Below are 16,403 nucleotides of genomic sequence, written 5' to 3'. Positions count from 1 at the left end.
TGCACACAAATCGACGCGACTACAAATGAGGTTTTCAAGGCCTTGGAAGCACAGAATGAGTAAGAAAACAGGTGATGACCCTTTGGGTCGTCACACCTTAAGTGATATTTTAATCATGGGGGTGTAAACAACGCGTTGTACTCTTTTTTCCTTAACTCAGGTTTTGTCCCATTGGATTTTCCTGATAAGGTTTTTAATGAGACAGTAAATAATTCGTATTACAAATAACTATGTACTTCCCAGGTTTTTCCTGTTAAGCTCTTATTGATGCATATTTTTTCTACATGGACATCCAAGGGGGAGTGTTATGAATAGTTTATAGATATGGATGCCATGTGTGCGAATAGCTTATGGATGGACTCTCATACTTTATGTCCATCATATGCATTATTTTACAATAGTAAATCTTCAAATGTTATGCCTATAAAAGGATGTGTAAATAGCGATGAAAGAACACACCAAAAAGAAGTGAAATACTCCTTCTTTGTATCTCTGTTTCTTATTTATATTTTGCTAAATTACTGTTATTTTATAACACAAAGATATTTAAAAGGTGACAAAATAAAAATAATTGCCTAAAAAGGGACACTCGATTAAATTTTGTGCCTACACATAACTCCTGAAATTCCTTTGTCCTGGCTAGGGAAGTGTGTAGCAGAAACAAAGAACTTAGTTGCTTTACCTTCTCCAATTGGACAAACCTCAAACGACCACAACCACAACATTGAAGCAATGAAATTGGAATAGTTTCATCTTTAAGAAAACAAACAAAACCAAAACTTAAAATTTTCGAACTCTTTGATGTCCCATGCAAACGCTCACATATAAAATGGAAGATGTTGTAATCCAAAAAATATTCATCAAAGCTCTTAAAGTCTCAAATCATTGACAAAAGCAAACTCAAAAGAACTTAACAGAAATTTGCACTTGTTTTTTTTTTTTTTTTTTGTCAAAATGGCAATGAGACCAAGAGGTGGTGGAGTTCGACCGAACCGGCCTAATCGGCCACCACGAGCAGCCGTTCGACCAGTTTATGAAGATTTTAGGCCAGTTTATGAGCGGCATCAAGAGGAAGAGGCTGAAAAACTACTTATTTATCTTCCTGGTCTGTTCATTTATTTCTATTCTGCTACAAAACCTATTTTTTCTAATCCAGTTTCTTTTTCTCGTATGTGATTTACTCAAACATATTGTGTTACGTTGATGATTGTCATATACTTGCTTGAAATTATAAGGTAGGCTTGAAGAGATCGTTCAATCGGAAAAACTACACGATTTATTTTTAAGAGTTAATATAAACAATTGAAAATCTAGTTTTAAAGAAAATGAGTAATGGTCTAACATTTTACTTTGTAGAATATGTTTTAACATTGATTTCTTTTTTGCCTTTCCTTTCATTAAGCCCTGCTAAGAATATTAACTGTTTAAGATTTGAAGATTTTAGATTTTTAACTCAATCATAATTAAATGATAGTTTTTTTTTTTAAATGACGTATGTCATACATTTATTGGTTTGTTCCATGTATTGGGTTTGAATAAAAATTTCTCTTATAACTATTTTAAAATTTTATGAGCAAGAACTAAACGGTCATACACCTACATGTCATTATCCTCACATTTTTTTGTTATTCTCCTCGCATTGAAGTTGGTTTTATGGAACGTGAAATTTTCTATGTTGCAATAGTTCATATAGATTTTTTTTTTTTTTTTTTTTTTTTTGTGATTCTGAACTACAGGATATAACAATTGCAAATGTAACTTCACATTATCTTGAAAAACTTTTATAATATGTTTCAAGAATAGAACTTCAAATTGTCTTTGATTTGCCTGCAGGTTTCCTGAAGGAGAACATTAGAGTAAGCACAGAAGGCAAGAACACAGTGAGGGTACGAGGAGAACGGTTAGTAGCAGGCAACAAATGGAATCGTTTTCAAGAAGATTTTCAAGCACCAGATGACTGTAACATGAGAGGTATCCATGCCAAATTTGAGAATGGAATCCTTACCATCACTATGCCATGGAAAATGCCCAAGCAATTATCAGATGAACTAACAAAACAAACTCCAATAACCCCTCCACCCCCTCAAAAGGATCCTACTGATTTTCCTCCCAAAACTACTTATCCAACTGTTGAAACACCAAGAACACCAACCCCTTTAAGGCCCACAGCTCAATTGCCAATGCCTCAAAATGTTGTCAAAGATCATGATTCTACAGCAGGAAAGGAATTACAAAGAGATGAGAAGAAAGTCTTGGAAGGTCAACTGGGGACTACTGCTGAATCATCAAAGACTCAAAAGGATACTGATTTTCCTCCCAAAACTACTTATCCAACTATTGATATCCCAAGAAAACCAACCCCTTTAAAACCCACAGCTCAATTGCCAAAGCCTCAACATGTAGACAAAGATCAAGATTCCAGAGGAATACAGGGAAAACAAGGAGATGAGAAGAAAATATTGGAAGGTCTAGTAGGGAGTATTGAGCCTAAGATTCAAAAGAGTAAAGAAGAAGACAAGTCGGATCACAACATAACACAATTGGTCAAAAGGGGCAAGGAAGTTGAAAAGAAGGAGAGCCATGAAGCAGGAGGAAAGAAGGTTGCTGAAAAGAGTAAAGAATTAATAGAGAAGTTCCAAGAAAAAGTTGAGCACAAAGAATCAAAAGATAGGCAAATTACAGGAAATTTAGCTGCTGGTGTATCTTCTCATCCTGATGGTGAATTCAGTATTGGCAATTTGAAGAAAAGCATTGCAGAGCTAAATGAAGAGAGACAACTTCTTGTGAATGCTGGAGCGGCTGTGCTGGTGATTATGGCACTTGGGGCTTATCTTTATCACTCCATAGGGTCTGGGAGAGCTGAGTAAATAACAAAACTTCAATTATGTAAAAATGTACAAATTTACTTGAATTGTGATACTTTTAATTTGTGCAAATAAAAGGAGATGGGATTGAAAAGTGGATATGTGAAATGTAGAAATAAATAATTCTTTCAAGTCTAAGTAAATCATAATTTGTTAGAGTTACTGTAATATAAGCAAGATTTGGAAGGGCTGAGTTACATGGGAGACGCCCCCCTCCCTCTAACCTTGCAGTCCAGATTCTCCTTACACGCCGTATATACAAGCATCGATGAATCTCTATCCATGACAGAAGGCAAAGTTCTTCAGACGCTGCCCCTTCAACTCTTGTTTCTTCAGCAGGGGATAAATCTAATGTAATGCTCTAATGTCAGTTCATGTTAACAGTTAGTCTTTTCTAAGTGTCTGGATTGACTGCTACCACTCTGCTAAAAAATCTGTTTGTTGGCGCAAGTCTGGACAACTTCAAAAGCAGCATCAAATGCACTCTACAGCCCATTTATAGATGGAATCACTAGCTGGTTTACACTTAATTCACAGCTTACTGTTGTACAAATTAACCTGACCTCCAGTGAAGCAATCCCTTAATCTGCTTCGCCTCGATCAGATATTAACCTGCAAACGTCGCGATATGCAGTAAAATTATTAGAAAGCATAATGAAAAAGGTTTCACAATAATAGGGAATGATTCTAGATCATAACTTATTCTTGGATATGAGGTAATGTCAGCATAAGACAGAGAGAAAATGAAGAAGAAACAGAACGTACATAAACAGCTTTCATGTCCTAGTCCTACCAAATATCCTAATCCTACAACTTTCCTTCATGACTTTCAGACCTTAATAATCCCAGTCCCCACTCCCCTTCACTATATATAGGATGGCAATGATATCCGAAAGGTTACCACAGTTGCGAAGTATGGCAGAGTGTTTTGTGGCATTTAGGAGAAACTAGTAGGGAACAAGGTGGTGGGGTGGTCAAAGCTACTGTGGGATAAAAACTTGTTACAAGTTGGTGGTTAAAGTTACTATAGCAGAAAGCCTCTTAAAGTTAAAATGTATAATTACTGTCAAAACCAAATTAGCTTGTTTCAACTGTATTGAAGGTTAAATAGTTTAAGCACAAGAAAATAGACTAAAAGTAAAATTAGCAGAAAGCAAAAGAATAAAACTCTCGCATACTACATACATATTGACATCATAATTTGTCAAACAAAAGTAATAGCAACTTTTAATTTGTCAACCAAGCACAATTATAAGGTTAGGCTTGTCAAACCATGTCTTGGCTGATGAATATGATATAATCTTCTCTTGAGCTCAGCTTTTACAGTAGATAATTGACCCACCATTTGGAAGTGAACCAAAACTAACGAGTACTTGTTTCTAAAATACCCACACAACACACACACACTCACACTATATAATCTACTACATTTTGGAGTAATTCACTTTGCATTTGGCAAAAAAAAAAAGTCCCTCTCGGCTTCTCTTTCGAAAATAATCTCAGATGCTCCAAAATTGTCAATATGATAATATATTTGGTTAGTGAAGTCTATATCTGACTTAACTTCAATGTTGGGTTTTGAGCATACAGACAACTTATGGATGGCTCATTTATCTTTATCACATCATTCTTCACTCATAAATTCCAGGCTTGTCCGTCAATTGCTAAGGACATGTACTGAACTCTCTCTTTGAGAATTGAAATATGAAACTAAAAAATTCAGAAAATAGAACCACCAAACAGCTCCCTATTATGTATTTTCGTTTAGCAGATGAAGCCAAAAGTCAAAGTACTAATTACACTTTCTTCTGAAGCTTGAGCATTGAATATGTGGCTAGTTTTCACCTCACAGAAAGCCAAGCTTGTTACATACTATGTCATATGCATAAGACCTGATCATATCACGCTTGTGAGTCACCACATAGTAATTGACAGGAGACTATCTATTCCAAATTATGCACAAAGCTGTAACAGAATATCTAGAAGAGAATGTGATGAATCAGAGAACGGACAAGATCAATGAAATGCTCATTTTACGCAAAACAGGCTGCCTTTGACTGCATTATGTGCCAGGAAGCATCTTAACTATGGAAAATCTAAAGAAGAAAATTAGAAGCTGAGCAGTTGGTTCTCCATGTGCAGAAATGAGGAGGAAACAGTTAATCCCCCTCCTTTTACATCGTGACGTGGCCAGAGAGGTATGAAATATGCTTTTACCTCTGGCTCAATGCAAGTAGGTGATGCTAAGAACAATTATACTGACATGTTCAACGTGGAAAAGTCATTCTACTCGGAACTAGGTATTATGGAAATGACACCATTATGTATAGCATGGCCAACACTGGAAGCAGAAATAGGAGGTGCATTGGAGGGAAGGCCATTTCCACATTAAAGCTGAAACAACGTTGTCTAGGAAAATGTCTTTGTGGTGCAGCCAAGTTAATGTACTATACCTAGATGTTATCTAGATTTATTGACCTAACTAGACATCAAAATTTGTAAATATTATGCAGCATCAAGGGCGCTGCATTCAACAGTGAATACAATACTTGTGCCAACAAAGAAATAATATATCTGATCATATCATTTGTCGCTTAATATTCTCTGCATAGGCACTGACAGTCCATATCTATCAATTTTCTCAAGGTTGATAATATACTTTCTAATACTCTTAACATTCCCTTTTTTCCTTCTCACTCCATTTTGTATGACACTTTTTTCCTATTTGGTCTATTCCAAAAAGACCAAAACCTTTTTATACTTGAAACTCTTTAGTACTAACATTTTCATTTACCATGATAACATGCTCTTATAGGGAATAACATAAACCACTAAATACTAGGGGGATCTTTGGTATGTTATACATACTTTTCGACAAGGAGGTACATTATATAGATTTGGTTTATGTGTCAAAAGTTTTCTCTGTTTTATCTTAAACTCCATGTCTAACAAAACACCGTCATATAAAATGAAATGAACAGAGCAGTTTCCACATTAATCAAAACCACATCTATTTAATACTTCGAAATTAATTTGTTACCTCTTTTGTAAATTGAGATCAATAATATTTGTTTATTATAATTTTGTTTCCTTGAAATATTAATGTCAATCTAATCATTTTGAACACCCATAACTAATTTCCTTAATTTAGTTAATCAAATCAGATTTCTGTAATTTGTTTTTAGGAAACCAATTTATTATTACTTACTCCAAACATTAATTTTCCTCATTTTGTACGTAAGATTGATTCATAGACATATCTCAACATTAGCAATTATTTAATAATTAAGATTATTTTTCCTCATTACAGTCAATATCAATCTAATTACTTGATCTACTAATTCATTAATATTAGATACCTGTAATTCACCTTTTTTGCTTCACACGCACACACACGAATTATTTTTACTTACAAATTCATTATTCTCTAGGAAATGTATCTTTTATAGGTGGAAGCATATTCCTTGATAACCACTTTTACAGGTAAAATATCTATGACAGAAATTAACCTTTTTACTCACAGTTGTTTTGTTTCCCTATATTTTATACAATAAGACTGACTACCATTAGATTTCTCTGCAAAACTTACTTTTTACAGGTAAAACTCCATTACTCTAGAATTTCACTTCCATATCGATCTAATTAGCTTGTTTCTTTGTTACATACTTGTAATTCATACTAATCCCTTATCTTAGTGAACAAATTGATTTCAGTAAGTTCAAGCTTAATTATTAAGAAACTAAATCATTTCATGAACCTCGAGTTGTTTTGTTTCTTTATTTTAGAGAAATGTTTATTCCTATTATAATTGCATGATTGCATCTTCTTGCCCTGTCTAAAATTAAACAAGACAATGAATTTTAAATAAATAGGTTTAATTTTTTATCGAGGCATACTTGATTGACTTGAAGTATAAATTTTTCAACAATATATCCTAAGCAGTTCCAAAGCATGGTCACCAGTTAGTTTGTTCTTAAAAATACAGAATGTCACTACTTTTACATTAATAGCTATAAATGTGTATATAGCAACTATACGGTTTGAAATCTCAAATTTAACATTGGATGATAAATTTCTGGCAATGTTAATGTCACTCGAAGTAACATGTTTTTACTTCCAAGCATTTAAACAACAAAACCAAACTTATGTACCTTATAATAAAGTCAACTTTTATTTTAAAATTTTAATCGTAGTTAGTAAACCACATATAACTTGTTTGTGACGAAAAAGATATGAGAAGTAAAATGTGAAAAAGAAACCAAGAATTGAGTGTTAGCTCACTGATAGAGCTGCTAAAATTCTCACCAGACCCATTTTCCCCTACCTCCCCCCCCCCCCCCAACACACAAAAAAAACGAAAAATAGATTGCTGAAATCAAATTACACCAAAAAATTGTGGAGATTAAACTGAACATTTGATTGTTGGTTTTAAAGAGAAAGGATACTTAGTACTAATGCATGAAAGATAGTTGCTTAAATCAGTGTTATCAAAGGCGAAAAGCACAAAAAAGCTCTAACGTATGTTGGGGCTTTAAGCATAAAGTGCAAATAAAGCGTGGGCTTTAATGAAGAAAGGCGCAAATGGAGAAAAACTACAAATATGTATGTGTAGTCCAAGACTAATATCTAAAAGAATAAACACCAAATATATGGACAAAGAAATTGAATTTTTTTTACAATAAAGTGAAAATTCAATTGTTTAGTGTCGCCTCTTACGGATTATGCTCGTTAGCAAGGAAAAGTATGCCTTAGAGCCTTGATAGCAACACTGAAACGCCCGTTAAACGAGGCGAAGCGCTCAACATGTTTTGAGCCTCGCTTCAGGGCTTAAGCGCGCTTTAAGCGCACCTTTGATAACACTGGCTTAAATTCTAGCATTTGGTGCATTTTCTATTCTTTTTCTCCTGGTTAAAGCATAATATGGATCCTATTTTAAAATAACATTTACTTTTGTGTTTACTGTATTAACATGAATAGTGCATTGCTACATGACGACATCAATGTCTCTAATAAAGAAATGGTTAAAGAATTAAAAAAATAAAACAAGTACTAGTAACATTGCAAGAATTGATTGATTTAGGAGTTCCATAAAACTTTTAATGCCAAAAAAGTGAGAATACCAGAAAACTAAAATGGATGTTATAACAAAACTTTGAAAATTTTAACTTAATCAATTCTTGAGCATCTATGAAATGATAGAATAACCAAAGAAGCTCAAAACAACATGCGTAAGACAGTACTTATGGAGATCATTTAACAGTAACCCAAGAAACAATACTTCTACCTTCTTTTTTTGAACAGGAGAAACAATACTTCTACCTTGCAACCCATTGTAATTGAGAAAAGGGCCGTGTCAGTTTTTTACATTTTTGCTTTTGAGAAATTTGTCAGTTGACTTTGAATTTTAAGGAGGGCTTAATATAGGGTTCTACACTAGATATTTCTCAAAGCAATGAAGTAGAGAAAACGAAAAATAAAAGCTTGACATAGTAGAATTGGATTAGTCTCTCCTTTACCCAACATCCCTTACGCATATTTTAGCTAAAATTCAGTCCTTTGGAGAAAAATAAGTGCCCAAAGTCAAACTCCTACTTAATAGCCCAACTAAGCTTCGATCCGACTATTAGCCAGCTATATATCATGACAGCATGCAGAAAGAACAGAATATAAAGAAGTTTAAGGAATCTGTATTTGAGAGTTGAGCGGCAACTCAAGAGATATCTAAAAGGGAAAATACCAAAGACAGACAATTTTAAGATAGTTTCAGTTCTATATGCTAGAAACATCAACTCTAACTAACATCACCAAAATATAAACTGTTTTTACTTCGCATGAGAGGGACAGAGAGTTACATGGGGAGGGGGAAGGTCCCAGATCAGCAAGTGAAGTTGCACCAAGAACTAACTAAAAACAATATCCATTGGAACTCGAGTTTATAGGAACATCTCAAGGAATGCTCATTGTCATTCCTGAATTAAAGGTGGTACTCTAATGGCCATAAATAAAGTTTTGAGTGCTGTCTCAAACATTAAAACAGGAAAGGTTACCACAGGAGGCCTTTTAACAACAAAAAAGGAACAAATAGTTTAAGATGTTCTGGATAGGAACTCATTAATTTCCAACTGATTACAGGTGTTCTTTCAGTTTTGATGTTTACCAGATGGTTTTGTCTTCTGCGGGGGTTTCTTAACCTTCTCAGCTTGCAACTCCAATACCTTTTCCGAAGGCTTTCGTTTCCTTTTCACGCATGTTGTGCCTGTGTCCTCTGCAGCAGAATTGTCAATGGCTGTGTTAACTTAAATAAGAAAGTAAAAAAGATTAACTATAAGTTATCTACTATCAAGATTCATTCAGATGTGTAACTAAATTTCACATTCTCTTTCCATTGCAAGGCCAAATTAAGTTTTCCCAGATAAAGATACCTATTAGCACATTATGAAAGAAAATATCCAAGGATTCCTAGCAGAACTAATGAGTAAATTGAACTCTTAACAGTTCTGCTTCAGTGTACATGGTGACTTTCCTACATGTTCAAAGACCAAGCTGTGTTTTACAATTGATCTATAAGAGTACTTCACTTGTTCAAATGGCGTGATAAGATTTCATAGCCTATTTTACAGGTTCTTAAGACAGATAGTAGGAAGGGTCCATCAACAATGGGAAATCTGAGACCTGACAACAATAAAGAATACATATTTGCTAATAAGAAGCCAAATCTTTGTTCGTTCTAAGAAAAGAGTCCCCAATCATAACTGAACAGCAGAGGTCATTCATGAACAAAGAATAAAAATCACGTTTGGTACATATGTTTTCTATTAAAACAGATATCTTCCATTCCCCCTCCAGTGGAATATGTGCTATATTTAGTAAAATTTGTTACTTGTGTAATATTTGAGGACAGCATCTTTCACGCACTACCAACACACATAATAAAACATATAGACAAGTCAAATAGGGAAGATAAAACACAAAATGGTGATATGTTGAAAACTAAAAGACAAATACACTCAAAAAACAAACAAAACATAAGATAACAAAGACAGAACAAAGGCAACAAGCCAATATAGATCTTTGAGTCATCTTATAGCAATTCACTATCCAAGAAATGTACTTGAGTTAGGCATTCTAAAAAAAATCTTGAGATTGGGATCTAGGAATAGTTGATTGATATCCAAGAAAAAGTTCTGACACAAATTCTGCAAATATTGAAACATAAGCGTTAAACTTAGAGCTGGTAACCTTAGGAGGCTGTCATTTAGGACTGTCAACTGGATATAGATTTTATCAACATTTTCTTTCACGTAACGTTCTTGAATCACAGGATTCATAATAGTTTGATTTACTTAAGGTATAATAAAAAATGTCTTACCACCTTCAAAAGGACTGGACTCGTGATTCACTTGCCCATTTTGTCCAGCCTCTTCTGAAATAGGGGATCCAGATTGGTTGCTCTCTCCTAGCTTTGAGGTACTACCAACACACTTGTCCTGCTGCTCTGGAGCATCAGGAATTGGATCAGCAGGCAAGAAGCAAATTTCACCTTGTGACATATCTGAATCACTGAAAGTTGAATCGTTCTCCACGCCAACAATATCAATATCTTCGTCCTCATTAGCATCTGACTCTTTAACCTGCAGCAGCATGTTCATATCAAAAACAGAAAAAGAAAAGAATGAAGGACACATTATCTATTATACTTCTTTCCTTTTCAAGAAGTTCAACAAGTAATACCCTCACCTTCTCAATTTCCGGATTGAGATCAAATTCATCTTCCCTTTCAACATACTCCTCATTTTCTTCAAGTTCTTTGAAATCAGGAGCAAAAGCGCTCCAATTCTCGGTATAGTCTTTTGCCCAAATATAGACTACCCCAGCTAGCGAAACAGAGACAACAATAGGATGGACAGGATGCCAAGCTAGATCTATTATCGCTTCCTTTGGTCCTTCAAGAATTTTCACAAGATGACCGGCCCGATCCCAGATGTAGATCTTGTGCTCTCCTTTGTTGGCAGAACCACCAACAACCCACTCGCCATCACCACTAAAACATGGAGCCTTCCAGTGCACTCTGGTGACAGAATCCTGAAACTCCCGAAACAGCGCTAAACATTGCGCTCCAACAGCTTTCAGCTTCTCTACCCCTTCAAGCTCATTCAGGTCATTGGTTGCTTCATCTAGACCCGTAAGTGCATTTTTTATGGGAAGAAGGTTCTCGTAAATCCTTATTGTGCGATCATTGGAATTTGTTAAGAGATACTGTCCATTTCTGCTAAACACAATGTTCTTTATAACAGCGCTGCCTGGAACAAGAACTATACCACGCACTTGAACATTTTTATGGTCAATTATTAGTATTTCCCCTTTGGAGTTCCCCACATAAACCAGATCTCCATACTTATTAAAGCAAGCTGCAGTAGGAGAAAATGGGGCAGATCCATCTGAAGATTTATTTCTTGAAGCAGGAGCAAGTCCATTTCCTCCTTCAGTCGGCGAGACAGGGAGAACAGTCACGTTTCCTGTGTCCAAATCAACAATCATGGGAGCAGATGAAAGGGGGCACACCAAGCAAATAGATGGAGTAGAGGACCCAGGATGTAGGCGAGCTTGTAAAGGGGTTTGCTGTAGAGTGGTCCGAGTTATCTTCTCTCCTTTGACCACATCCCACAGCGTCAAGGACTTATCAGCAGCAGAGACAAGTATGCGGTGACCATACTTTGACCAACAAACACTTGTAATTGAGGCAACACTCTCTTCGTCCTTAAATTCTTTTGCAATGCCTCTGGTCTCAAAATCCCAGATAAGGCAATTTCCATCAAAGCATCCAGCTGTAAAATTCAATGCATTTTAGGTTTCACAAACCGTGCATCTCTTACCTAAAAGTTATTAGTCTAAAGCGACAACCAAAATCTTAAGCTTTTTAGCACCAACAAGATATCAATTGGTTTCAGATATCAATTGGTTATATTAATCTAATTAAACATGATGCTTCAAAAAACAAAAAACAAAAAATAAGAATGGAAGCAAAAGAACTACATGAACTACCGAATTATAGGATAATATTAAGATAGATCCACTGGACAAATGATTGGGTCTATCGGAAATAGCCTCAATGCCCTCCAGGGTAGGGGTAAGGCAACGTACATACTACCCTCCCAAGACCCCACTTGTGGGATTACACTGGGTTGTTGTTGTTGCCACTGAACCAATGATTAGTTAAAGCAAAACCCTTTGACTAAAGCCTTTCATGACACCCAAGAAAGCTGCATTACAATTATATAAATTTATCTCTTAAATAGTTTTTACATGCCACTCTGCCTATGAATATTCTAACCCTCACCAAGCAAACACGATTCATAATAATGAGAGAAAAAGAAAATTGATTTTCTCAGCAAAACCAGTGTCAAAAAAAGAACCAAAACCTGCATAGTTCATGTTAGTTGTGTCAAAAGCACAATCAAAGGGGAAAACAAGTCCAGTTAAGAGTTATTCACAGTATACCTGCAAGAAGGGTACCACGACGATTGAAGGCTATGCATTTCATGATTCCATTCTCCAAGTACTCTTCTATAACTTCAGGGAAATCTCCCTGCAATGGATCTTTATCCCAGAAAAGAACCAACAGAACAAAAGCAAATAGTAAGCATGCGATCAGAATTAAACACATAGCAAAAGAAAAAATTTAAACAGAAGAAAAGACTTCAAACTTATCCCTATGTATGTGCACCTATATTCATTCTTATCAAAATTTAACAAAAAGAAACCTAAAAATAAAAGAGAAGAAACGAAAGCAGTATTTTTTTTAATCGAATAAAATTAGTATAGAAGCCAAAGTTGCTGAAGCTGCCCTTGGATACTAAAGGGGGTTTTCTTCTTTTATTTTCAAAGAAACAAATTTAGCTTTTTGGTTAGCATGTAGCAAAAACTAAAAAAAAGAACAACAACAACAATAACAGAAACAGGAGCATTATGTAAACATAAAAGGTTAGAATACTGAAGCTGTACCAAATATTAATGGGTTTCTTTTTTTATACTTATTAAGATAAAAATTCACTCTTTTGTCAAAATAAAATTTCAATCAAAAGCATGTATCTGTGCACCTGCATACATTCTTATCAGTACTTTCATGACAAAAAAATCCTAAAATATACGAAAATTTCAAAAACAGGAAAAAAAAAAAGATTCTTTGTAAATGGTGTCTCAAGGGGCAGAAGATTACCAATTATAGGAGCATTCATGGTGCAAAACAGAAGCTAAAAAAGCTGAAGATGCGATAAATGCTGATGGGGTTTCTTTAAATTGCAGAGAAAAATTCAGCCCTTTGGCTAAAAGGGTTATGTAACGAATGTTGGTACACTGTGCTTCTAAAGTTGTACGCCACCGGAGAACAAGAGTGATGAGATGTGAGCAGGTGGCAGGAAGGCTGAGGAGGAAGAGAGGGAAGAGAGAAAATACAAAGTACTACTCAAGTGAGACTCTCAAAACTATGACAAGGGTTTTTAAACACCATATTTATTGTCTTTTTCTTTTTCACATTTTTTTTACGTTGGGGATAATTTCATGAGTGCTAAAGTAAATAATCATAATATCTTAAAGAAAAATCCGTTTAAATTTAGAAAATCTTAATATCCAATAGGAACATGTAAAAAAGAAAAATATAACATATTCTTAATTTGCACTCTTTGCTTCATAAATTGAAACCCATTCTGTTGTAGTTGCTCTATTCTTTCAAATAATAATTTCAAATTTTCAATTATAGTCTAATACTATAAAGGAAACATCTATATTGGAATAAAATAGCAACAATATTCTACTAATGCTTCCTTATTAAAATTAAATACACTATATGCATTTGTTATATAAATATATGCTCAGTGGTTGCTCTTTTCTCATATCTTGGATAATACAATAGGAAATATTATAATGAGAAGAATAAAAGTGGGACTTATGTAAATGATTAGGGGTGTTCGGTTTGGGTCGGTTTTCCCTAAAAGAAAACTAAACCAAGTAAGTCGATTTTTCAAATATTGGAATCAAACCAAACCAATTAAGTCGATTTTTTATCGATTCAGTTTTTGTCGGTTTTTTCGGTTATTTATCGGTTTTTTTCTTAAATATGAGACATACACTACCAAACACATATTTCGGCGATTACATTTTCAATGTAACACTATCAAATCAATTGCTCTTTGAGAAATCTATCATTTGCCAAAATATATTGATGATAATTGAATCAAATAGTGATGAATAATTTAAGCACTCAATTAAAAATTGATTATTTTTAACATGAAATAAATTCTTATATTTAGCAAAAGAAAACTACCAATCAAAGTAGAATATTAATGTAAAGGCAAAAAATTAGATTATTATAATAGCAAAGAACTAGACTAAAAATACAAATGACTAATATGAACTATAAAATTTTAGAAATTTTAATAAAATGTATACACACACACACACACACACACACACACACACACACATATATATATATATATATATATATATATATATATATATAATATATAATATATATATATATATATATATATAGGTGTAATAATAAATTTAAATAACTACTTTTATAGTCGGTTTGGTTCGGTTTTTTTCGGTTATTTTTTTATTAAAACCAAAACCTAAAAAGTATCGGGTTTTTTTTTTCGATTTGGTTCGATTTTCGGGTTTTTATGAACACCCCTATAAATGATATATCTTTAATGTTTTATCTTTAAAGAGATTGTTTATTAAAGTTACAACAGCCTAAAATAGATTATCAAAACAGTGGCCATGTGATATCTTCTTGTACAATCATCATATTTTTTCTTGGTTCTAAAATTTATTGATATTTGACATAAAATTTAATGGGATAAAAATCACATAGGCAATTAGATTGAAAATTTAACATAAAATTTATTGTTATAACTTCATATTTGTTAATTCTTAATATATTTCTTATTTGTTAAAGTTCAAAATTATGATAACGAATTACTTCGCCAATTATTCACGATAAACATCTTAAAAGGTATACCTAAATCATAAGAGAAAGTATTAAAAGACTAATAATTTATGGGTCAGCTATGGGTAAAGTGAAGAAAGCTAGATAATAGTTTGTATGGTTGTTTAGGAATATATGTAAAACTTAGAGAACTTTTAATTTTTGATACCTATATCTATTTTATGAGATAACAAATTTTCTGTTCGAATGAAATTGATATGATATACGGTCAGATCTCTATAACATCATTCTTATAAAACATACATTCACTATAAAGGCCGAACTTATCTCTAAACCAATTTTTTATGTTATGTTAAAGTATATATCCTCTATAACAACACTTTACTATAACATTAAAAAAATATCGGAACAAACGCGACTGTGATAGAGAGGTTTGACTATATTTGACTTTTATAAGTTTGAAATTGACACACATTTAACTTTTCCATGTTCACATCAAGTTCCTTAATTTCATTTTCGATGTATTAATGAACCGCTTGCAATTAATATCCAATATTAGGGTTTTAATTGAAAAGATCATATACTTTAGTTACCATTTTGACAAATTTTATTCTCTTAAACAAAAAAGATAAAAGACTTTTCAGCATCCATTGATATATCTTAGGGATAAACAATTGACGTTAAAATATCATGGTATAGCCAGTTTTCACACTGGTCAATGAAAAATAGCCAGCGTTTATCAAGTCAATGAAAAATAGCCACTATTTTGCTGCAACAGGGACCGGTCCAGTATAATATACGGGAGTTCTGGTGCATTTATGTAGGAACTCCAGCATATTATGCTGGACCGGTATACTTTGCTAACTCCTGTAAAATTTGCGGGAGACTGGAGCACCAGTGCTCCAAACTCCAGTATATTATACTGGACAATTATACTTGCTGGAACTCCCGTAAAATTTGCGGGCGTATTTTTTCGGATTTTGAACAGTATTTTCGCTCAGATTTAAAGTGGCTAAATTTCGATGACTTTTGAAACTTGGCTATTTTTCAACGACCAATGGTAAATCTGGCTATTTTTGAATTTCTCCCACAATTGACGATATTAGTTTGATGGCTTTTTAACATTGAGAGAAATGATCGGGAGATGCTCCAAAATTTGGAAAATTTTAGAGAGACGACTTCACTTTTCACCAATTTTAAATAGTATTCACTAGTAAAATTTAATTTTGATTCACTTTTCATCCTAAATCTGTCCAATCTATCTTGACCTTAGCAAATTGAAGTCGGTTAGGTCAATTGGATTATGGTATGTTCATTAGCTCAATCATTTTAACTTTTTCAAATTTGATTAATCCTACATTTTCTATATCCTTAACTTTTTCAACTTTATTATTTGATAATAGAAAAAAAGTCATAAGCACATAAAAATTGTATAAACCAAATTTGGAAATAACAATGTAACTTACCTTGACGGAGAAACCGAGCCATTGATGGCAATCTACACTCTTAGTAGAAAGAAACTTGTTACACAGTTCTCGAAAATATAAAGAGGCTTCTGTTTATAACGTCGTTATATTCGATGGTAA

At 33.6% G+C, this 16,403-nt stretch overlaps 2 protein-coding genes across 3 annotated transcripts; one reads left to right on the top strand and one right to left on the bottom strand.

Annotated features, from left to right (window-relative positions):
* Nucleotides 815-2,963, top strand: LOC109234020 (inactive protein RESTRICTED TEV MOVEMENT 2-like). Its single transcript, XM_019399839.1, has 2 exons — nucleotides 815-1,105; nucleotides 1,834-2,963. Exons 1-2 carry the CDS (start codon nucleotides 955-957, stop codon nucleotides 2,865-2,867), a joined length of 1,185 nt encoding a protein of 394 aa, XP_019255384.1. The 5' UTR covers nucleotides 815-954; the 3' UTR covers nucleotides 2,868-2,963.
* LOC109234019 (protein RBL) lies at nucleotides 2,964-13,331 on the bottom strand. 2 transcript variants are annotated; one of them, XM_019399837.1, is made up of 6 exons: nucleotides 13,081-13,331; nucleotides 12,363-12,461; nucleotides 10,602-11,689; nucleotides 10,234-10,495; nucleotides 9,022-9,129; nucleotides 2,964-3,476 (listed from the first exon to the last, which is right to left on the bottom strand). In XM_019399837.1, exons 1-6 carry the CDS (start codon nucleotides 13,097-13,099, stop codon nucleotides 3,472-3,474), a joined length of 1,581 nt encoding a protein of 526 aa, XP_019255382.1. In that variant the 5' UTR covers nucleotides 13,100-13,331; the 3' UTR covers nucleotides 2,964-3,471. The 2 variants fall into 2 exon arrangements, with proteins under 2 accessions (XP_019255382.1, XP_019255383.1); XM_019399838.1 differs by having other exon boundaries at nucleotides 10,237-10,495.

Source organism: Nicotiana attenuata, chromosome 11 (genome assembly GCF_001879085.1).
Source record: "Nicotiana attenuata strain UT chromosome 11, NIATTr2, whole genome shotgun sequence".
NCBI lineage: Eukaryota > Viridiplantae > Streptophyta > Magnoliopsida > Solanales > Solanaceae > Nicotiana > Nicotiana attenuata.
Note: the sequence above shows the minus strand (reverse complement) of the source record. Positions and strands in the feature narration are given on the sequence as shown.

Bases quoted from the DNA above. Each gene is read 5' to 3' on its own strand.
- LOC109234020 (XM_019399839.1), top strand. From the start codon at position 955: ATGGCAATGAGACCAAGAGGTGGTGGAGTTCGACCGAACCGGCCTAAT. The intron at 1,106-1,833 runs GTCTGTTCATTT...ATTTGCCTGCAG, and splicing joins ACTACTTATTTATCTTCCTG to GTTTCCTGAAGGAGAACATT.
- LOC109234019 (XM_019399837.1), bottom strand. The intron at 10,496-10,601 runs GTGAGGGTATTA...ATGCTGCTGCAG, and splicing joins TCAATCCGGAAATTGAGAAG to GTTAAAGAGTCAGATGCTAA. The intron at 9,130-10,233 runs GTAAGACATTTT...ATTCTGCTGCAG, and splicing joins GTCCAGTCCTTTTGAAGGTG to AGGACACAGGCACAACATGC.